Raw genomic sequence first — 24,916 nt, forward strand, 5'->3', positions numbered from 1 at the left:
CAATCCATGATTCTCTCTCATCATGGATGTTTCTCTCTCTCTCTCTCTTTCTCTCTCTCTCTCTCTCTCTCTCTCTCTCTCTCTCTCTCTCTCTCTTCCCCCTCTCTCTTTCTTTTCTCTCTCTCTCTCTCCTCTCTCTCTCTCCCCCCCTTCCCCTCTGAAATCAATAAAAAATATATTTTTTAAAAAACCAGCATAAGTGAAAATGCTTTATAGTCAACAGTACTTACTTCTTAGCTAATGTATCTGGGGTCAGGGCTTCAGTGGTTTCTGAATCACTCAATGCATCTTCATCATCACCTATCATACTAGGACAACAAGCAGATTATAATTAATAATGGAATTATAATTTTTCAAGCAGAAAAACAAGGTAAATATAATCCAATTGACTTACTTAAAATATCAAGACATTTATAGCTCTGTTGTCATCTCTGAAGTTTAATTTTAGTTTCAATGCAAATATTTAAAAGTAAATGATTAAAAAACAACACTACTGCAACCATGAAGATAAATATTGAAAATTCAAACCATCTGAAAAAAATACTTCGATTATTCCATCCAGTGGGGGTGGGGGAACAAATAATGCAAAAACAAACAAACAAACAAAACCACCTCACTGTCTATTTTACAATAGGTACTGTTACATAACCTGAAGATGAGACAAAGGGATCTACACAGACATAAGGTTAGGTAAAATAACAAAATTGGACCCTAAAGACCTCATTCAGGAAGTTTTAAACGCTATTTAGCATTCTAGATCTACCCTCTAATGAAGTATTTGCTCCCCAGTTAATTGCAAAAATGGGCATCTTTAATTTTCAAGCCACTGAAAGTATATAAAACAGAATTTAGCTACATATAGAGAGATATAAATATATACCTACATATCTACATATCTATATGACTTATACCTTTCCTGGTTTGTTAAGGAGGCAAGTTAAATAAGTGCTATGGTTTAAATGATGCTCTTTTTCCAAGTGAAGTTGAAATAAACTCATTTACATTAAGCAGAGGACAGAATCATCTATCAATTTGTAGAACTCTTTTATAAAAAATCTAGGCTTTGTTATAAAATTTACAGATGAATTATATGTTTGTGTATATGTATACACACACACACAGTGGAGCAAAAGTAGGTTTAGAGTACACGAAACGGTTTATTCTTGTATTATTATTTATTGTCTTATTTTCCATACAAACAACTATAAATTTACCTTTTTTATTTTTATTCCTCACCTGAGGATATTTTTCCATTGCTTTTCAGAGAGAGTATATGGGGAGGGGGGGAGAAAGAAACACTGATGTGAGACACATGTATCGGTTGCCTCCTGCATGTGCCTGAATGGGGCCAGGGATCGAACCTGCAACCCAGGAACAGGCCCTCGACTGGGGATTGAACCCGAAATCCTTTGATATGTGTGGGCCAACACTCATCACTGAGCAACAATGGCTAGGGCTATAAAAAGCATCTTAAAGAAAAAAAAAAAAGCTCTTTAAGAAAAAAAGAGCTGGTAAAACTGAGCACCACATCGAGAAAACCTAAGCACATACATTTGTACATACACACAGCCTCAATCATTTAGGGACCAAATAACTTTAGAGACTCTCAGAGGAAGAATATGGGTAAGGTAGAGAGAGAGAGAGGGGGGAAAAAAGCATATCTACCTGTGGACAGCAGCTGCAGAATTGGGACTGGATCAAGCCTCAGACTGACTTGTGGCAAAGCCACATACAAGTCCCAGCTTGGAGGGCAAAGCCCTCACAGCACAATTATAGCTAAAAGGCTATGGTTGTAAGCTTGACCAGTCCGACCCTGCAGGCCTAGGTAGCTAAGGGATGTGGGCTACAGGAGGGGAGGGGGGTGTGTGTGTGGGGGTGAGTGTGTGTATGTGTGTGCGCCTGCACATGCAGCAAGTGCTGCCTAAATAAAGCTTGATAGAGTTCAGAGAATGGCAACAACAGGAAAGAAGCAGATTTGAAATTCACAAGAACATTGTAAACATCTTGCCCCTGTTTAGCTTTGTGTGATCTGAATATAAAATAAAGCTTCAGCTTACAGGCTGTGTCACTGTTTCCTCATCCAGGCACAGTGATCTACCTGGTCCGAACTATATTCTCTTGTGTGTCTTCTTTAATCCTTCACCGCCCCTCCTCAGGTTCACCACTGGCCGTGCTGGACGTGGCTCATCTACCATTCAGATTTATTATATTTTAAATATAAAGCCTAAAAATAATGAGTACAGCTATTTTTTTGAATTATGTTCGATCTAAAGTCTTTCAGGATAGTATCTCCAACACAAGTAAGTAAGGGGTATCTACTACTTTTATTTTTACTTAATTTTAATTTTCTGTTTCAATTACAGTTTACTTTCAATATTATTTTATATTGGTTTTAGGTATACAACATAGTGGTTAGACAATCGTACTTTACAAAGTGTTCCCCCTGAAATTTCCAGTACCCACCTAGCACCATACATATTGACTATATTCCCCATACTGTACTTTTATATCCCTGTGAAAGAAGTGAAGGGATTAAGAGGTACAAATTGGTAGTTACAAAATAGTCTACTACTTTTACTGAAAAGGAAGAAAGCCCCAACTTTGGCTTCTGGTACAATAAACGTTTTAAGGTATGTCTTAAAGTATATCTGTAATTAGGAGAAAACAATATAAACTTTTCATAAGTAATATGTCTATTTTTTCCCTCAAGTTTATTAGTATTAGTATTTCAGTATCTGTACTTCCTATTTCCTTATTTCTTTCTACCCTTGCCAAAATCATGTTTATTCTTTTTACTGTTTTTATCATCAAGTTATCTCAACTTTGCTTCTTCCCAAGATTTCATCCACTGATTTAAAACAGAATTTCTTAATTCTATTTTAACAATAACTTCCGGATTTATGAACTTACACTTCAATGACAAAATATTTCAGTCCTGAAAATCTTTATTTTTCGATACAAGTTAAGGCATGCTCTGCGTTAGGTATTTCTACTTATTTAGAACTCCATCTTCTCAAAATGCTTATTGGCACATTATTTTTGTCTTTATACTAATCACTGCCACACACTATGATTTTAAAAATTTTGGAAGACTCAAAATTGCCAACAATAACAATGCAATGATCTAAACTACAATATTATGTGAGTAAAAAATAAGGACACCAAACAGTAGTAATGACCACTTGTCTTTGAATGGGTTAAAAAATAGTTAACATCTGTGAAGTTATTTTCTGCAAAGAGAGTAAGTCCCTGATTTCTATTTTGGAAGCAAACAAGCCCAATTTTAAAGTTACATATTAGTTATATTATTACACAAAATATGCAACATATGCAGTTGGATTATTAATTAGCACTCCAGTAACAAATATAAAAACAAATTCAAATCAGCTGTTATCCAGAAATTCATATCAAATGCAAAATGTAAACAAGTCAAAAAAGGAATGATGTCTACAAACATTACCGGTGGTATGGAGTGCTTGGTTCATCTATTTTCATTAAACCATAGTCTTTGTCTGCTGGATGATATGTCGCCAGGATGTTCATTTCATCCCACTTCTGGGATTTTTTACTAAAATTAAAAGAAAAAGAAAAAAACTGTTCCTCAAAGCAATAAAAGATAAAAAATGTGCACATCTAAAATTCACAAACATCTAAAAATACGTTTTTATTGATATTTAGAGAGAAAGGGACAGGGATAGAGAGATAGAAGCATTGATGAGATAGGAACAATATCGTAGGCTGCCTCCAGCACATACCCCTGTACTGGGTGGGGATAAAGCCCACAATCAGGGCATGTGCCCTGACCAGGCGACCTTTTAGTTCCTGGTCAACACTCAACTGCTGAGCCATACTGACTGGGTTAAAATTCACAAATATCTAAATCCCACATTTCAGTTTCTAGTTGACTGCTAACTTCTATTTTTACAGCTACTTTACTAGAATAGAAACTGATTTAGGAAAAAAACCATAAGTCATTAAAATAAAATCTTGGTAAATATTTTATAAAATACTTAGTGCCCACATATTAAAAACATATTATTCAGAATCTTCACTAGGCATTCAAAACACACTATGACATATTTAGTCTTCACCTGATCTACAGAATTAAAACAGTAAAAATTGAAATTTATACATTGTTTGATCTCAATAGTTAAGAATTTTTGATCTACTATATATTAGTAACAGTGTGATTAAAAATATCAAACAGGAATTTTTTTTGGCCTAATTTTTTCAGATATCCATGCTAATCAAAAGAATCAGGCTTGCTCTCCTTCCCAGGAGCACACCCACACGCTGCCCCCCTCCTTTTTTCCCCACAGGTATGCATCTCTTAAACTCTAAGGGACCTCATGAGGCTTGCAAACAGGGCAGCAATGGGCAGCTGCAGTTCATTCCAGGCAAACTCCCTGAATCTATTCTCAAGGCCCCTTGTTCTCTGAATTCTTAGTGAACCAAAGCAGCCTACCTAGGCTCATTTCCCCAGCCTTTGTTTCATTGTCACCAGTCTTAATAAACGATCTCTAACATTCAACCAAAAAATCAGAACATTAAACAATAGGGAAAAACTTTATTAATTTCATATACCACTAAATAAAGATTTAGGTTGCAAAAAAACAAAATTATAGCTCTATTTTTTAATCTAGAAAAATAAGGCTTTGCTCAGAAATGGAATACAGCAGTCCCCCTTTATCTCTGAGGGACACATTAGAATGCCTGAAATTGCAGATAATACTGAACCTTATATATACTATGTTCTTCCCTGTATATACATATTTATAATAAAGTTTAATTTGTACTAGTAAACTCGGCACAGTAAGAGATTAATAATAAAATAGCACAATTATAACAATATACTGTGATAAAAGTTATGTGAATGTGGTCTCTCTCAATATATTGTATTCATCACCTTTCTTGTGATGATGTGAGATGACAATGCCTACCTAATGAGATGAACTGAGGTGACGAATGTAGGCATTGTGATATAGCATTAGGCTACTATAAGGGTTGCTTGAACAAAAGCACTGTGATACCTGAACAGCTGATCTGATAACCAAATGGCTAGTAAGTGACTACAGGCAGGTAGTGTACTAGTATACAATGTGAATTATCTGGACAAAGGGACGATTCACACTGAGGTTTCATCATGCTACTTAGAATGGTGCACAATGAATTGTTGAGCATTTTTTTCAAGTCTCTTGGCCGTTTATTTGTATGCCCGCTTTGGGCAAGTGTCTATTCAGGTCCTCTGCCCATTTTTAAATTAGATTGTTTTCCTTTTGTTAAGTTGTATGAGTACTTTACATATTTTGGAAATTAACCCATCAGATATGCATGTATCATTGGCAAATATGTTCTACCAAACAGTGGGTTCCCTTTTCATTTTGATGCTGGTTTCTTTGGCTGTGCAGAAGCTTTTTCGTTTAATGTAGTCCATTTATTTATTTTTTCCTTTGTTTCTCTTGCCCTAGGTGATCTATAGGTGAAAATTCTGCTACAGGAGATGTCAGAGATTTTGCTGCCTACGTTTTCTTCTAGGATTTTTATGGTTTCACGACTTACATTTAAGTCTTTTACCCATTTTTAGTTTATTCTTGTGTATGGTGTAAGTTGGTGGTCTAGTTTAAATTTTTTTGCACATACCTGTCCAATTTTCCCAGCACCATTTATTGAAGAGACTCTCTTTACTCCCTTATATGCTCTTGCCTCATTTGTCAAATATTAATTGAGCATAATGGCTTGGGTCAATTTTTGGGTTCTCAGTTTTGTTCCATTGATCTATATGCCTATTCTTGTACCAGTGCCAGGTTGTTTTGATTAACAATGGCTTTGTAGTATAACTTGATATCATCTTTTGATACCTCCAACTTTGTTCTCCTATCTCAAGGTATCTGCAGCTGTTCAGGGTCTTTTTTTTTTTTGTTCCATATACATTTTGGAGTATCTGTTCTAGATCTGTGAAATATGCCATTGGTATTTTAATAGGGATTGCATTGAATCTATAGATCACTTTGGACAGTATGGACATTTTAATAATGTTAACTCTTCCAATCCATGAACATGGTATATTCTTCCACTTGTTTGTAGCTTCCTCTATCTCTTTTATCAGCGTCCAGTAATTTTTCGAGTACAGGTCTTTTACTTCCCTGGTTAAATTAATTCCTACGTTTGCTTATTTATGTATTTATTTACTAGAGGCCGGGTGCACAAAATTTGTGCACGGGTAAGGTTCCTAGGCCTGGCTGGTGAATAGGCCTTCCTTCATTCCGAGCTGCCCCCCCTCCCCCCACCCCAGTGGGTCAGCGTACACCTAGCAATCTGGTAGAACTCCCCCAAGGACAATTTGCATATTAGCCTTTTATATATATATAGAAGATTTGCAATAATAAAAGGGATTTTTTTTCTTTTCTTTTCCTTTTTTTTTTTTTCGTTTCTCTTTCTGGGAGATCATTATTGGTGTATAAAAATGCCATTGATTTCTGGATATTAATTTTGTATCCTGGTACTTGGCCGAATGCGCTTAACAAGTCTAGTAGTTTTTTTTTTTGGTGGGTTCTGTAGGGTTTTCCATGTGTAATATCATGTCATCTGTGAATAATGAGTTTTACTTCCTCCTTGACAATTTTAATGCCTTTTATCTTTTCTTCTTGTCTGACTGCTGTAGCTAGAACTTCCAGTGCTATGTTGAATAAGAGTGGTGAAAACAGACATCCCTGTCTTGTTCCTGTTCTTGAGAGAAATTATTATGCTAAGTGAAATAAGCCAGTCAGAGAAAGACAAATATCACATGACCTCCTTGACTATGATGTTGATTTCAACGTCACTAATCATCAGAAAAATGCAAATTAAAATGACAATGAGGTATCACCTCACACCTAACAGAAGGGCTACCATCAATAAATCAACAAACAAGTGCTGGTGAGATTGTGGAGAAAAAGGAACCCTAGTACACTGCTGGAGGGAATGCAGACTGGTACAGTCACTATGGAAAACAGTGTGTTTTCTCAAAAAATTAAAAAATGGAACTGCCATTTGATCCTGTGATCCCACTTCTAGGAATATAGCCTAAGAAGCCTGAAACACCAATTAGAAAGAATGTATGCACCCCTACGTCCATAGCGGCATAATTTACAATAGCTAAGATCTGGAAACAGCCCAAGTGCCCATCAACAGATAAGTGGATAAAAAAGCTGTTGTACATTAACACAATGGAATACCATGCAGCTGTAAAAAAGGACCTCTTACTCTTTGAGACAGCATGGAGGGACCTGGAAATTATTATGCTAAGTGAAATAAGCCAGTCAGAGAAAGACAAATATCACATGACCTCACTAATATATGGAATCTAATAAATAACATAAATTGATGAATAAAATAGAACTAGAGGCATGGAAACATGGAACAGAATGATGAATCTCAGAGGGAAGGGTGGTGGTGGTGGGGTGGCAGGAAGAGATTAACCAAAGAACTTATGGCATATATGCATTATCCATGGACACAGACAATAGAGTGGTGAAAGCCTGTGGTGGGGTGGGAACTTTGTGGAGGAGAGCAACAGGGGAAAAAGAAGGGGAACATATGTAATACTCTCAACAATAAAGAGGAAAAAAAGAAATAAAAATAAAATTTATGAATTGTTTATTTCTGGAATTCATTTAATATTTTTGTTTTTAAAATTGTATTTTTCAATTGTGCTGTTTACATTCAATTTATTTTGTATTAGTGTCAAGTTAACAGCACAGTGGTTAGACTTTACAAAGCATTTCCCCCAGTATTTCCAGTACCCCTGTGGCGCCATACAGAGGCATTACAATATTATTAACTATATCACTTATGCTATACTTTATTTCCATGACTACTTTGTAACTACCAATTTGTATTTCTTTAAAACTTTTTTAAAATATATTTTTATTGGTTTCAGAGAAGGAGAGATGGAAACATCAATGATAAGAATCATTGATTGGCTGCCTCCTGCACACCAACCTGCTCGATCTCCTACTGGGGATCGAGCCCACAACCCAGGCATGTGCCCTTGCCCAGAATCAAACCCAGGACCCTTCAGTCCACAGGCCAATGCTCTAACCACTGAGCCAAGCTGAGTAGGGCCCAAATTGTATTTCTTAATCTCTTCAACTTTTTTCAGCCAGTCCCCTAACCACCTTACCCTCTGGCAACCATTAGTCTGCTCTCTGTATCTGAGACTGTTTCTATTTTGTTTATTTTGCTCTTTAGACTCCACATGTAAGTGAAAGCATATGGTGTTTGTCTTTCTCTAATGGACTTATTTCACTATGCATAATACCCTCTAGGTCCATCCATGCTGTCTCAAATGGTAAGGTTTCATTCTTTTTTATTGTTAAGTTGTATTCCATTGTATATATATGTACCAATCTTCTTTATCCACTTGTCTATTGATGAGTGCTTGGGGTTGCTTCCATATCTTAGCTACTGTAAATAACACTGGAATAAACATAGGAATGCATATATTCTCTCAAATTAGTATTTTTGATTCCTTTGGTTATATTCCCAGAAATGCAATTGCTGAGTCTCAAGGCAGTTCCAATTTTTTTTTTTTTAGGATCCTCCATACTGGTTTTCACAGTGGATGTACCAATCTGCATTCCCACTAAAAGGGGTCCGTTTTAACCCATCCTTGCCATCACTTGTTTGCTGATTTACTGATGATAGCCATTCTGATAGGTGTGAGGTGGTATCTCACTGTGGTTTATATTTGCATTTCCCTGACGATTAGTGATGCTGAGCATCTTTTCATATGTCTATTGACCATCTGTATGTCCTCTCTGGAGAAGTATCTATTCAGGGCCTCTGCCCATTTCTTAATTGGATTGGTTGCTTTTGGTGTTGTTATAGGAGTTCTTTTTTGTTGTTAATTCTCACCGAAGGATATTTTCCCATTGATTTTTAGACAGAGTGGAATGGAGGAGGAAGAGACAGAGACATCAATGTGAGAGAGACACATCGACTGGTTGCCTCCCGTACATGCCCCAACCAGGGCTGGGATTAAGCCTGCAACCAAGGTATGTGTCGTTGATCAGAATCAAACCAGGGACCCTTCAGTTCATGGGCCAACTACGCCAAACTGGCTAGGGCGAGTTATATGAGCTCTTTATAAATTTTGGATATTAACCCCTCATCGGATGTACCATTGGCAATTATCTTCTATTCAGTAGGTTGTCTTTTCATTTTGTTGTTTCCTTTGCTGTGCAAAAATTTTTAAGTTTGATGCAGTCCCATTTGTTCATTTTTTCTTTTGTTTCCCTTGCCCAATGATAGATATATATATATATATATATATATATATATATATATATATATATAAATAGAGCTTCAAGAAATGTCTGAGATTTTACTGCCTGTTTTCTTCTAGGAGTTGTATGGTTTCCATCTTATATTTAAGTCTTTAATCCATTTTGAGTTTATTTTTGCATATGGTATAAGGTGGTCTATTTTCTTTTTTTTCTTTTTTTTTTTGGCATTTGTCTGTCCAATTTCTCCAACACCATTTATTGAATAGACTGTCTTTACCCCACTGTATGTTCTTGCCTCTTTTGTCATACATTAATTGACCATCTAGGTATGGGTTTACTTCTGGGCTCTCAATTCTGTTTCATTGATCTATGTATCTGTTTTTATGCCAATACCATGCTGTTTTGATTACTATAGCCTTGTAGTATCATTTGATATCAGCTGGCATGATACCTCCAGCTTTGTTCTTTTTTCTTAGGATTTCTGTGGCTATTCAAGGTCTTTTGTGGTTCCACATAAATGTTTAAATTATTTGTTATGTGAAAAACACCACTGGTATTTTGATAGGAATTTCGTTGAATCTGTAGATTTCTTTGAGTAGTATGGACATTTTAATGATGTTCATTCTTCCTATTCAAGAGCACGGTATATGCTTCCATTTACTTGTATCTTCTTCAATGATTTTTGTCAGTGTCTTATAATTTCCTGAGTACAGGTCTTTTACTGTCTTGGTTAAATTTATTCCTGGGTATTTTACTTTTTTTGATGCAATTATAAATGGGATTGTTTTCTTAGTTTCCCTTTCTAATACTTCATTATTGATATACTAGAGGCCCGGTGCACAAAATTCGTGCACAGGTAGGATTCCTAGGCCTGGCCGGCGATCAAGGCCGATCAGGGCCTCTGGCTGCTTGCCAGGGCCTTCCTTCCCCAGCTGCTGGCTGCTGGCCAGGGCTTTCTTTCGTTCTGTGCCACCCCCTTGTGGTCAGTTCATGTCATAGTGAGCGATCAAACTCCCTAGGGGACACTTTGCATATTAGCCTTTTATATATATAGAAGATAAAGATGCAACCAAATTCTTATTAATTTTGTATCTGTTATTTTACTGAATTCATACATCAGTTTTAATAGCTTCCTGGTGGAACTTTAGGGTTCTCTGTATACAGTATTCATGTCATCTGCAAATACTGATATTTTTACTTCTTCCTTTCCAATTGGGATGCCTTTTATTTCTTCTTCTTGTCTAAGTGCTGTGGTTAGGACTTCCAATACTATGCTGAATAAGAACGGTGTCTTGTTCCTGATCTTAAAGGAAATGCTTTTAGCTTTTCCCCATTGAGTACAATGTTAGCTGTGGGTCTGTCATATATGAATTTTATTATGTTGAACAGTGTTCCTTCTATTCCCACTTTGCTAAGAGTTTCCATAAACTAGAGGCCCAGTGCATGAAATTTGTGCAATGGTAAAGGTCCCTAGTGGTTGCCGGCCATCAGCCGGGGCCTCCCTCCCTTCCCCCGGCTGCCTGCCAGCACCGGGGTCTCCCTCACTTCCCCCCACCAGCCTGCTGCCTGGTCGAACTCCGGTTGAGGGGACAATTTGCATACTACACTTTTATTATATAGGATGGGTGCTGGATTTTGTCAATTTCTTTTTCTGAATCTAATGATATGATCATATGATTTTTGTCCTTCATTTTGTTTATGGGGTGCATCACCTTATTTGATTTGCAGATATTATACCAACCTTGCATTCCAGGAATAAATCCCACTTGATCATGGTATATAATCTTTTTAATGTATTGCTGAATTCAGCTTGTTAATATTTTGTTGAGGATTTTTACATCCATGTTCATCAGGGATATTGGCCTATAATTTTTTTTTCTGTAATTTCCTTTTCTGGTTTTGGAATCAGGATAATACTGACCTCATAAAATGAGGTTGGGTGTCTTCCCTCCTGAATTTTTTAGAAAAGCTTGAGAAGGATAAGTGTTAGTTTTTCTTTGAATATTTGGTAAAATTCACTTGAGAAACCATCCAGGACTTTTGCTTGTTGAAAGTTTTTTGATTACTGCTTTGAATTTGTTGGTTGTAATCAGTCTGTTTTAGTCTTAGAAGACTGTATGTTTCTAGGAATTTACCCATTTCTCCCAGATTGTCAAATTTGTTAGCATATAGTTGTTCGCATCTATTTAATATTTTTGGACTGCAGGTAATTTAAACTATGGAAAGCGAAACTGTGGACAAGGGGGAACTGCAAATAAGATAAATCTACTTAAGAGAAATAGAAATGCTTTGTAAGTACTTCATGAACACTTGTTATTATCCATTCAACAAAATATTTGCACAACTATTAAGATGTTCAATAATTAATGCCTTAATTACAAATCTTTATATACTCATTAAAAAGGACATCAAAGGTCTCTGTTAGCTGACATTTTGTCATATATACAGTTTATAACTTGGTTATATAATTTGAAAATAATACTACTTTAAAAAGAATCAATGTAGATTTTATTCAGATTCAAATCATACCTTCTGCATTTGGTCCATATTGTTGAAGTTTAAATGTAGATAATTTTAATGTTCCCAAATCTACTAATATCCTGATCCTGAAATGCTCTTGGAAAATTACATACTTAAACTTTAACATTATATTCACTTCACTATGCTCTGAGTCACCTTAAAAATACATGTGTCCATTCATTGCAAGTAAGCCTGACTTTATGTTCTTTTGGTGCATTAACTCTAAGCAAAGAAATAAAATTTCTTTTTTAAAGAGCTTCTTTTATTCACTCAGCATATAACTGAATTTCCAACTCATCAAATTTAAATGTTGTTAGTATTAAAAAAAACACTTGACTGAACTAGACTGAGTAAATACATCTTGCTTTATATTGATATTTTTAGATGCCAAGTTTCAGACTGTCTTATCAGTAATAGTTGGTCTTGTGGTAGGAAAAAAAAACACAAAAAATTTAACTAGGAGACAGATATTTAAGGTTCAAGTTCCAGTCACCTTTCACTAGTCCTGTGATTAGGGGCAAGCCCAGAAAACATCCTCTCTTGGGCTATATCAACTCCACATGGAAATTATAATAAAATGGAGTTTTAATAACAGCCTTTTTTACTATATAAAATTGTTGAATCAACTGGAATAATGTCAATGAAACCAAATTATAAAAGCACCTTATAAAATTATAAAAGCTCCTTATAAACATAAGGAGCTTTAAAGATCTTAAAATCTAAAGTTTTGGGTTAAAAATCCTGAAACCAGATCTCACTTAGCACCACAGAAAATGGTTTGAGATAAGGTATTCTGAAAACATAATTAAGTTGTTTTTGTACAGAATGTCTTCTTCCTTTGCCCTCCAAGGCTCAATATTTAAGATCTGTCAAAGAATGAGGTTTCTAAAAAGCAATCAGCTTTCTATTTAACTAAATCTACAGCTTCAGACATTTTATTTTGCTAAACAGTTCCATTACCTACAGATTTCTGTAAATTTAAACAGCAAATGATTAGGTTTGCTCATGGTCACATTCTATAAAAGGAAACTTACAGTGGAAAGAGATACATTTCTCTAAAGATTTTGTTTTTTTAAAAAATATTTTTATTGATTTCAGAGAGGAAGGAAGAGGGAGAGATAGAAACATCAATGATAAAAGAGAATCATTGATCGGCTGTCTCCTGCATGCCCCCTACTGGGGATTGAGCTTGCAACCCAGGCATGTGCCCTTGACCAGAATCGAACCCAGAACCCTTCAATCCACAGGCCGACGCTCTATCCACTGAGCCAAACCTGCTAGGGCTCTAAAGATGAGAGAGAAACATTGATCAGCTGCCTCCTGCACATCTCCCACTGGGGATGTGCCCGCAACCCAGGTACATGCCCTTGACCGGAATCGAACCTGGGACCCTTCAGTCCGCAGGTTGACGCTCCATCCACTGAGCCAAACCGGTCTCGGCAAGGGCTCTCAAGATTTTAGATAGAAATTATCAGAAAGCTTCTGATTAGAAGGATAATGAAAGAAAAGGATTCACGTTTTAAGAAAAGAAGATTAATTTTGTGAAGAAAGCAATTCTAAAGCAAAAAAGGAGACCCATGATCTAGTAACTAAATGTTCCCTCCTTATAAGACAATGCCTCTGAAATGAGTTAAGTCAGAGTTAGAAGCAGAAAAGCACAGCTAAAAGTTGCATTAAATCTATGTAAATAGTCCCACTAAGATTTCCTATTAAGGATACTGTAAAAGAAAACTAGTACATCTCTATGTAAAGTTCAAAAGCAGGCAAAACTAAAATGTGTAGGGATATATAATTAAGTGATTACCATAAAAGTCAGGATAATGGTTATGATAGCAGGGAGGAGAAAGGAGACTGGAAAGGACAGGAGGTATTTCTGAAGTAATGGAAATATTCTTTTTCTTGACCATGATGGTGGTTACAGAGACGTTTGTTTTATAACTTCTTAAGCTTCAAAATATACTTTTCTGTATGTATATGAAATATTTAAAAAACAAACACATATTAACGACCTTGTTCATGCTTCCTAATCTCAAAGTAAAACAGGTTATTTCCTCAATGATGCTAACAATATTGAGTTAAAAATGACAATTTATTGTTATTACTGCTTAGGAGAGAAGAATGAAGATGGACCTTTGGAGTTTAAAAGGTATCTCTAATTGTGAGGGGGACACCAAAATACTTTGTAAACCTGCTTTGTGAGCCAATTATAGAAAAACTGTGGGACACAAGCAGAAATGTTTTCTTAAAATTAAGAATGAAATTTAAAAATCATAATCCCAGCACCTTAACCCATTAACAATTTTGATTTCTGCATACTTTCAACTGTGTATGATAAGAAAAAAACACATAAGCTTTCAGTATATATAAAATGATGCAACATTTATAAAATACATACATGTACTGATATAAAACCTATCAGTATATGTATTTTATCATAATAAGCTGCTTGTATTTTCTAGTATTTTACCTTTTAAAAAAATCTTTACCTGAGGATATATTTTTATTGATTTTAGAAAGAGAGGAAGGGGGTAGGAAGGAAGGGGAGGAGGGGAGAGAGAGAGAGAAACATTGATATGAGAAACATTGATCAGTTGCCTCTTGTACTCACCCCAATTGGGGATCCAACCTGCAACCTAGGTATGTTTTTCAGTCTTTACCTTTTTAATAACTGCAATAATATTCAACAATAAACTCTTAACCTAATGTTAGATATTTAGATTAAATCCAAGGGTTTTGTATTTAAAATAAAACAGAAATGAACATTTTTGTGCATATTTTATTCCATGATGTTTTTAGGATAATTTGCCAGGATAGGCATATCTGGATTAAATTTTATCAAGACCTTTTAGTTAACATTATGTTGCCATACAGCTTTTTAAAAAGAGAGGACTATTTGTAATGTCCCCAATAATTACTAAAACTATGCCAGGATCAGATATTTGTATGTGTGTTTTCCACCTGAGCAGAATAAATCAGTATTTAAAAGCTGTTTTGTGTTTCTTTGCTTATTACCTAATAAGTAATATGAAAAAATATTTACTTTACTTTCTTGTATGAATTGCTTAAATCCTTTGCCTACCTATTGGAACCCTCTTATAAATTTTAAGAGATTTAATCCATATTACACACAACCCAAGGTATTTAAATGAGGTATAAACGACATTATATGTAACCCAAATTTTTCCCAGTGTGCTTGCCGTTTAGTTTACGTTCCACTAGAAACAGAATTAAAGCTTTATATATTCAAAGCTTCATTCTACTTCAACACAATGCTAAGAAAAAAAGAAATCTTTAGAATTATTCAGAACCAAAGATGATAAAAGTATCTTGCAAACACAGGAATTTAAATAAAGACATAAAATAACAGGCTCCAAACAATGGTAGGACTTCCTAGGTGGAAAGTAGTGAAGTAGAAGAAACTGTTAGCAGAGTACACTGGATATAGAAATTAGCATCTCTAAAGTTTTGGCAGATTAAAATTAGTTGTAGAGCAACAAAACCCAAGGAGTAAAACTTGAGTTTAATCCCAACAGTATCAGGAACTGTTCCTGTGACCTCCTTTAGGTCTTTATCTCCGCTTACAAAAAATAGGGGCACCACCACATGCACTGCAGATCTGCTGTGAGGGTAAGAGCACCTAACGGTTTCAGTTTCTTTCCTCACTCTGGCTGAGTAGTTTTCCTGCAGCCTAAATCTGGTCCAGAAAAAGTCACCACTCTCACTTTCACTTTGATAGCCCATATGATGCCATCTCAAAGACTTACTCATACTTCCTTATTGCTTGTGACTTGTTCCTTTGACAGTTTTAGCCACGCTTGGAGTGGGAAGCAGGATTTTGCTTCAGGGTGTTAAACTTTAATTGCACATTTCAAGAAATGGTTCTTTTAAATGAAGATTCAACTTATGTAGGGTGACAAATTACAAGTCTTTGAAGCCTGACACCATTACTGAACTATTAAAGTAAGACTTAACAATAAAAGCAATTAGTAAATAAAACTCACTTTTGGAAAATTTTACTCAATGAGACTTTAATACATCCCTTTATAGGCAGAAAAAGACAAAGTTAAAGCACACTTATATGCGTGGCCAGTGCTGTTCAGTGGTTGAGCACCAACCTATGAACCAGGAGCTCAAGTTTTGATTGCCAGTCCCGGTACATGTCTGGGTTGCGGGCTTGATCCCCAGAGTGGGGTGTGCAGGAGGCAGCAGATCAATGATTATCTCTCATAACTGATGTTTCTACCTCTCTCTCCGAAATCAATATATTTTTAAAAAAGAAATTAATCCAAGCACATTTTTTTTCAAACATAATTTGCCTACATTACTAACCCAAGACTACTACAGAATTTGAATTGAACACAGTGATTCTGAGATGTGGGAAAAATTAGTATTTATGTTTATTTACTAAAATAAGAGTAACATTTGAAGTTGAGGTACTGGGTTAAATACTTTACATTTATTACCTCATTTAATAATTAAACTAGGCATGAATATAATGAATAACTTACTGGCAGTCACAGAACAAATAAGTAGCAGACAGGATCCAAACCCAGGTAATCTAGTTCCTAATTAATTACTAGCCTACACACTTCTCATAGGATAGCATTAGTAATATTTAATATTAATACCATACTTTCAACAATTCCAAATGAACATTCTCATTTTAATATCTCTGAAAACAGAATATATCTTAAAATAGATGGCATCTTATAAATTGGCAGTACTTTTTTCTTTCTTGGTAGTACATAAAATCATGTTACAGCTTAGAATAAATGGTGTCTTGTTTTTGATGAAATGGACATACTTACTGTATCTGTTACATTAGATCAGCGATTTTCAATCTTTTTCATCTCATGGCACACGTTAATTACTAAAATTCTGCAGCACACCAAAAAATATATTTTTTTGCCCATCTGACAAAATAAAAAAGGTGTAATTTTGATTCATTCACACCAGATGGCTACTGTTTATGTTGGCTATTGTCATTTTTTTTGTGTGACAATCTAAGGCAGTGGTTCTCAACCTTGGCTGCACATTAGAATCACCTGGAAATCTTTTTAAAATCCTGATTTCTGGGCCTCATCCTCCGGAAATTCTGTTTCTTTGTTACTAATGTTGTGGCCCCAACCCATAACAAAGAAACAGAATTTCCGGAGGATGAGGCCCAGAAATTAGGATTTTAAAAAGATTCCCAGGTGATTCTAATGTGCAGCCAAGGTTGAGAACCACTGATCTATGGGAAAAGAGGTCAGTGCCCCTGACTAAATAGTGCAGTATTGCATTATCTTAAAATTTTTTGTGGCACACTGCTTGAAAATTGTTGCATTAGATCTTAATGAGTTATGTACTATACTCAAGGTATCCTGAAAGAATGGGAATTCCACAATCATAGGAGGTAACAGTAGAGTTCTAACTATTTGAACAGTGTGTTGCAATGTACTGAGATTTACCTATTCCTAATTATGTGGATCTACAGAATCTATCCAATTTAATGGTAACTTGAAGAAATTAGTCATTGAAGATAATATTACAAATGCAAAGTATAAAGAGAATATTAATAACAGCAGAGAAATTAAAAAAAGATAATTTGACAAGTACTGTATAAAAAAATTCTAAAGACCATTCAAAATATGGCATTATAAGAACCTTACTTTAAGTGTATATTTAGCTTTGAGATATTATCCAATGATAGAAGTACATGTGTAAATATTATAAACAAACACTTGGAAGCGTATTTGAAATTTTTCCTACTAAAAAGATGCACAATCAAAAAATTTAAAGACTAATGGAATAAGACAACTCAACTCTGGCCTTTTAAAAAAACCCCTTGGTAAGGTTTCTTTTTGTTAAATAAAATGTTGTATTTAACAACTGATGGTGGTGGTAGTGGAAGGGAAGTGGTGTGTACAGAAAAAGGAAATTACCACTGCATTTTACATGATAAAGACACCAATAAAAAGTATGGTTGAGATTCTGTATTTGCAAATAAGGGTACTTGCTGAAATTCATCTGTAATTTCAAAATAAATATTCAGAGGCACTTTCTTCAGTCTCTCAAAGAGCAGGGAAAAATTTGAGTTGCCCAATGCACATTCCCAGTTGAGGGAAAACAAGGAGATGCTTTTACATTGTTTCAGCTCTCATACTGTAAGTGTCCTTTTGGCAGTATATGTAGTTCCATGTTATTTGCTTTTTGCTAGTGACTTTGCTGTTTAAACTGGCTCCCAGGTGTAGTGCTGAAGTGCTATCTAGTGTTTCCAAAAACAAGAAGGCTGTGATGTGCCTAAAGGAGAAAATATGTGTATTATATAAACTTCATTTAGACATGAGTGACAGTGCTGTTGGCCATGTGTTCAATGTTAATCAAACAATATATATTAAATAAGGTGTCATTAACAAAAACAAAATTTTTTAAAACTTATATAATGCTAGAGGCCCGATGCATGAAATTTGTGCAAGAGTAGGCCTTCACAGCTGCCTCAGCCCTCACAGTCCCTCGCAGTTGCAGCCGCCTCTCAGCCCTGCCCCCTGCCCCACTGGTCATTCTGGAAGGTCGTTCTGCAGTCTGGTCTAATTAGCATATTAGCTCTTTATTATATAGGATTGGTGATTAAAATGTGACCAGAGGCTTGCAGAAACTTAGCTTTGTATTTCACCTGGGAGCTATGATTCAGTATTCACTAACTTAGTGTTTGTGGTGACTTTATAGAACACAACTACCGAAAATAACCAGAATTAACTTACATCCCTGGTTTTTTTATATTAACACATTTCATACCGCTCAGGAGTTTTCTCATGTTTCACGCGCCATCTGTTAAGGACCGCTCACGAGTGTTCTCGTTTTTCACGCCCATGGAAAAAGGAGTGAATCTAGATACTTATGTAAATTTTGTTTGGTCCCTCTTCATAGAGGAAAATGTTTTATGCAGTACCATACGTTAAAAAAGTACTAGGAACTTTAATTGTTTGTTTTTGTAAATAAAAATGTTATAATTATTGAAAAACAACACCTAAAGTGCATTATGATGATTTAAATAACGTGCAGTTTGCCCAAAAACGTGTGGTCCCTGGCGTATGTCTTAGAGATTTCTATGCGGTATGCAATGTGTTAATACTAGAGGCCTGGTGTACGAAATTTGTGCACTGGGGGAGGAGGGTTGACCCTCAGCCCAGCCTGTACCCTCTCCAATCTGGGACCCCTCGGAGGATGTCCAACTGCCAGTTTAGGCCCAATCCCTGTGGAACCAGGCCTAAACTGGCAGTCGGACATCTCTCTCACAATCCGGGACTGCTGGCTCCCAACCACTTGCCTGCCTGCCTGCCCGACTGCCCCTAACGGCTTCTGCCTGCCAGCCTGATCACCCCCCCCCCCCAACCACTCCCCTGCTAGTCTGATCGACACCTAACTGCTCCACGCCCCCAACTGCCCTCCCCTGCCGGCCTGATTGCCCCTAACTGCCCTCCCCTGCTGGCCTGGTCGCCCCTAACTACCCTCCCCTGCAGTCCTGGTCGCCCCCAACTGCCCTCCCCTGCCAGCCATCTTGTGCAAGGGCGTGATGGTCAATTTGCATCTTCCTCTTTATTATATAGGATGAGATTCGTTTGCCTTATACTCTGTTCCAACATTTAAAGTTAGACTACTACATTACACTTATTAGTTTCTGAATTTTAAGTGCATTGTAATTGAGTTATTTTCAGTCCTTTTATATAAAAGGGGGAATACTGGTTGTATTAAAATTACACATTACAAAAAGTTTGTTTCAAATATATTCAACTATACTTTTGTTTCAGCTCAAAGAGGCTCTCATAAAGTCACTAATATTGTTTGCATGAGCTGTGACATAAATACATAATAATGTATATTGTACAGCTGACCCTTGAACATTTGCGGGGGTTGAGGTGCCAACTCCCAAAAACTTTACTAATATCTTACTGTGACCAGAAGCCTTACTGATAACATAAACAGTATTTTGTATGTTATATGTATTACATACTGTATTCTTAACTTAAGCTAGAGAAAAGAAAATGTTAAGAAAATCAAAATGGGCCCATGCAGTTCAAACCCATGTTGTTCAAAGGTCACTGTATTACCAATATAATCAGTTTCTCTGCTTTACTGCCATGTAACACTGATTATTACTTGGAACCGAACATCACGAACCTCAATGAATTAGGTAGCTCCTTTTAAAGACAAGACTATAACTCTCTAACTAGAAAAGCAATCAAAGTCACCCATCTTGTAAAAGGCTCCTTTGGAATGAAATCTGCCCTGATAGCAGCTCCTACAGAAGAAGTAGCCCTATGTAGGTGAGTCAGTCTACTATAGTGACTTTCAAGGTAAAAAGATCTGGAGGTAACCCCAATTACAAGGCCAACCCATACATGGAGTGGGGCCATAGGATTTTATGGCAGATCAAAGTTGAGAATAGACGCTATCAGAGAAAAACAGAAGAAAATTATAAGCCACTTGGTAGCCAAACAAAAAGTTCCCACTGATATCTAAAAACATAAATGCCAGTGAGAACTGTATTCCTGCTGCAGAAGAGCCTTCTATAGTTTTTGACTTTTTTTTTTTTTTTTAACTATCTTGGTCTTTCTGTTATAGCTATGTTCTGGTGAGATTCTGCTTTCTAAATCCCATCAACCACTACTCCTCATCCCCATTCGAAGTGGCTTATCCCAGAGGTTGGAAAATTGTGTTACAGAATGTAAGAGTCAAGCATTCCAGAACGGGGGTGGGGGAGCTGCTAGACAAACAAGGTCCTTTCCAACCCCAAAGGTCATGATTCCAAGCTGTGATCCTACTTATGTTTTCTTCAAGGTAACACAAATCCACATAAATTTACCAGCACCAACTAGTAAGCTCCTTTTATTGACCTAAGATGGTCCTTTAAATGGGTATGCCCTAGTTCCAATACTCTTCAAGTTTTCCTGAACATCCTCACTTTATGACTTTACAGATTTCAGTTTTCTGAAGCCTTAGTTCCAAAATGTAGCGTCTTCATATTTTTTAGCATTTTATAACAAGCCCTCTAGCACTGCTAACCCAGTGGAATATTTTATAGTACATATACTGTATGGCAATTTTTTCTTTTAAAATATATTTTTATTGATTTCAGAGAGGAAGGGAGAGGGAGAGAGAGAGAAACATCAGTGGTAAGAGAATCATTGACTGACTGCCTCCTGCACGCCCCACACTGGGGTGGAGCCCATATGTGCCCTGACTAGGAATCCAACCCTGACCTCCCGCTTCATGGGTCCATGCTCAACCACTGAGCCACCCCAACCAGGCTGCAATTTTTTTTTTTTCTCCATTGAGCATTGCTCCTTGGGTATCTTTCTCTGTACATAAACATCTCTCTCGCTCTCTTTAAAAGGCTGGTATGTTGTTCCATTATACAAATGTACCATAATTATTAATGGACTGTGGGTTGCTTCCAATTGTTTATTATTACACACAATGCTATTGGTCAACATCTTTTTACACGTGGACCTGTGAGTATGCACGAGTCGCTACATTATTACTGGGTTATTTTGAATTGCTGCTTTCTGAACTGTCTGAGTTTAGGTATGTCTTGAAAGAAGAACGAAGGCTAGAAAGCACTCAAACTCTCCCTGCAGATGCAAATATACTTAGCAATAAGTAGCTTTCCATTAACTATAAATAAAAGACTTGGGCATTTTTCGTTCCTCTGAGGTGCAGAGACAATGACAAACCGGGACCGGGAGACTTGGCCCATGGCACGATGTTTCTGACAAGGTTCACGTAAGATTGAGAAGGACACTTAAAAAAATGGAAGAAATTGCTTCTTTTTTTGGAAACTAGAGTTCCCAGGCCAAGGGTTCCCACGCCTAATTACTTTAATTACTGAAAATACTTTAATTACTGAAGAATTTCAGAAACCTCAGATGCGAGATGAATAACAAACGCTTAACAGGTGAAGCTTTGAAACTTCAGTGTGATTCTTTAATGCTCCCAATATCCGAAAGTTCAAAGGTTATGATGTGTGCTCTAAAAATATTATAAATGCGTATATACTTAAAAAAAAAAAGATAAACACGCCATAGCTCCTGCCTTCTTTAGACTCACCCCTCTCGGGCCGGCGGGCCAGCCAGAGGAGACCCGAGCGGCGCCCGAGCAGCATCCTCGCCGCCGCCCGCGCTCGGGGCCGGGGCCGGGGCCGGGGCCGGGCCGGGCCGGGTCGGTAGCCGCCGGGCGACGGGCGTCCGTCCCTGGGGACTCACCTCAGTTCTTCGTCGACACTCTTGCTGGGCTGCTGCTCGGCCGAGGCTACCACAGAGGAAGTCGTAGAGGTCTTGTTCTTCAGGATCCCCTTAATGGGCCGGTGAGAAGCCGTCGAGGCCGCCATTGCCCGCCCCTCCGGCGGTCGGTTCAGGGTCGCTGCTGGGCGTCGGGTCCAGGAAGGAAAGGGAGAGGCGCGAGCCGAGACTCGCCGGGCAGCCGCCGCGCCCGCCCCGGGCTGAAGCGGCCGCACCTGCTGTCGCGGAGGCGGCCACCGGCGTCGTTCCCACGACACAACGACCCCGACGCTTTGGCGTCCAGCCGACGCCGCGCGGCTGGCGGTTCTTCGCGCGCCCCCGGCCACCGACACGGCAGCGCGGCCCGCGGACGCGGAGAGAAGCCGGCCTACCGCTCCAGCGCGGGAGCGACGCCGACGCCGAAGCCAAGCGGGCCCGCCCTCTCGCGATATCTAGGGGGGGCGGGCGTGGGCGGGGCGTGGGCGGGGCTAGAACAAAGCCAACCTGCTCGCCCCGCCCTCCCCTGGCCCTCCCGTGGGCTGGCCGGTACCACGGGCGCGGGAGCCCAGGAGCCGCAGCAGAGAGCCTTCGGAGGTTGCTGGCTTGCCTCTGCGCAGAGCTGTACATCTCTCCGAGCACCCTCATCCCCACCAGCGTATGAAGTCCACATTGTTATTTCTGTAACTTACAGGTGGGAAAACTGAAGCTCAAAGGTGACATCAGTCCTCAAAGATCCTGGGTGACTTTCAGAGAAATCAGTCTCCTCTTTCCTAACACTGAACTCGCATAAAAAGTTGGACACTATGATAAAATCGTGGAATGTCAGCATTGAAATGACCCTTAGAGACCTATTGTGAGGTCATAGAATATTGACTTTTATGAAATCATAGAACATCAGCATTGGAATAGTCTAATTCATTTTTAGAAATAAATTTTGGAGAACCTGAGGGACACAGAGGGGAAATGACCTGACCACCCTGTCACACAGCCCGTCCATAGTGCGTGGTCATAGAACTTCAGATTTGTAGTCTGGCGTTTGCACATGTTACCGCATTCTCCTCCTGTGTTGGTAATTCCAAGGAAGGTATTACTGGCAAAAGTTCCTATAATGGTGCTTTATAATGTCTTCCCCCCCAAAATCTAGGGAATTCACTTAAGGTAACTATGTGAATTAAGGTAAACTGGGTAAAACAGGCCAGAAGCTTTGGAAGCTATCTAGGTCTTTGTGAAAGTCTCTAAAATGAAAAACAAAAAACAAAACCTTCATACACCAAGTTTTTCTGTGTCTGGGTGTAGATAAAAGATCCCAAGGTGGACTTTGATAAGAGCGAAGGAAAGCTCAAGGCAATAGGGCAGGGGTGGGGAACTTTTTATTTTTTCCAAGGGCCATTTGGATATTTATAACATCATTTATGGGCCATACAAAATTTCAATTTAAAAATTAGCCTGCTATCTTTGTTCAAACGTTTAATCAACTCACCCCTAGTGCCTTGGCAGGGACAGACCAAATGATTTTGAGGGCCTTACATAGCCCGTGGGCCAGATGTTCCCCACCCCAGCTCTAGGGTGTGAGGAGATGTGGGTGTCCAGGTTGGGAGTGGTGTGGATGTCATGAGGGGAAGCGGTTCTATGGAGAATAGGGAAGGGCAGAATTTCAAAGCCCTGGGAGCAATCTCAGAGCTATGTTGTACCTGAAATTAAGCTCGGGCCAGCAGAGGGAGTGGTGTCTACTCTAGCCACCCAGCCTCTCTCCATTCAGTGTCAGTACTGGAAATGGATAGTTGGGGAAAGAGGAGGTCTCAGCCATTAAGCAAGTTGCTTCCTATTATGTGTTGAATTATGTGTCCCCTAAAATTAAGCTATATTGAAGTCCTAACTCCCAAACCTCGGAATATAACCTTATTTGGAAACAGGGTAGTTGCAAATCAAATTAGTTAAATTAATATGTCATACTGGAGTAAGGTAGGCCTCTAATCCAATATGACTAGCGTTCCTGTAAGATGGACATGTGGAGACAGATGAGGAGGACGCCATGTGATGACAGGTTCTCAGTGATGCATCTATAAGCTGAGGAACACCTGGGCTACCGAAGGCTGGGGATGCATGAAACAGATTCTCCTATAGGACTTTTCCTTTTGAGAGTCAACTTTGTTGATACCTTAAGTTTGGACTGTGAGACATTAAATTTCTGTTGTTTAAAGTCGCCCAGTTTGTTGTATTTTGTTATGACAGCCCTGTACACCTCCTCCCCTTCTACTCCTACCTCCAGTCCCCAACTGCCTCATCACCAGGCTTTTTCTCACCACTCTTTCCTATCAGGCCTCTTCATCATCCTTATGACAGTCCAGAGCAGCCTAGTCCACCCAGAACGGACCCCTCAGCCGACCCACCCCCTGTGAATTCACAAACTACTTGGTCTGGAAAGGACCTTGTCCATCCCACCAGATAGCTATCCAATCCCTTCTCCAACAACCCCAGTGGCCAGGAGCTCACCACCCTACAACACAGCTTATTTTGTCTTTGGACATCTCTAAGAAAGCTTTTCCTCAGATTGAACTGACGCCTGGTTCCCAGCAATGTCTGGCCACTGGTACAAAGGGAGGGAGGAGAGAATGGGAATGGGGAAGGGCTATCTCTATCTTACCCCACTGGCAGTGTTCTCACTCAGGTCTCCTATTTCCAGGCCCCAAGTCTCATCTCCCTTAACTCAGTATCTGTGCCTAGAGGAGCAACATTTAGTTCATCCTCCTTAGGACTCTGCTCCTCAGGAATGACTTCAGGGCTCATGAAAATAATTCTGTTTTCATTGTCTGGCCCCCAGCCGTAGCTGAGTTTCTGGGCTCGGTAAAGGAATGAATGCTGAATGGAGAT

At 38.3% G+C, this 24,916-nt stretch overlaps 1 protein-coding gene across 1 annotated transcript in view; it reads right to left on the bottom strand.

Moving 5' to 3' along the window:
* Positions 1 to 22,678, bottom strand: part of PPP1R2 (protein phosphatase 1 regulatory inhibitor subunit 2) — a 35,596-nt gene extending 12,918 nt beyond the window's left edge. Inside the window, exons 1-3 of the mRNA XM_081085332.1 lie at positions 22,031 to 22,678; positions 3,461 to 3,568; positions 231 to 308 (exon numbers count right to left, since the gene is read on the bottom strand). Of these exons, the coding sequence (XP_080941458.1) occupies positions 231 to 308; positions 3,461 to 3,568; positions 22,031 to 22,155 (311 nt within the window). The 5' untranslated portion in view covers positions 22,156 to 22,678. The remainder of the gene's footprint in view (positions 1 to 230; positions 309 to 3,460; positions 3,569 to 22,030) is intronic.
* Between the last annotated feature and the right edge of the window lie 2,238 nt (positions 22,679 to 24,916).

Source organism: Myotis nattereri, assembly GCF_964212035.1.
Source record: "Myotis nattereri genome assembly, chromosome: 3".
Classification (NCBI taxonomy): domain Eukaryota; kingdom Metazoa; phylum Chordata; class Mammalia; order Chiroptera; family Vespertilionidae; genus Myotis; species Myotis nattereri.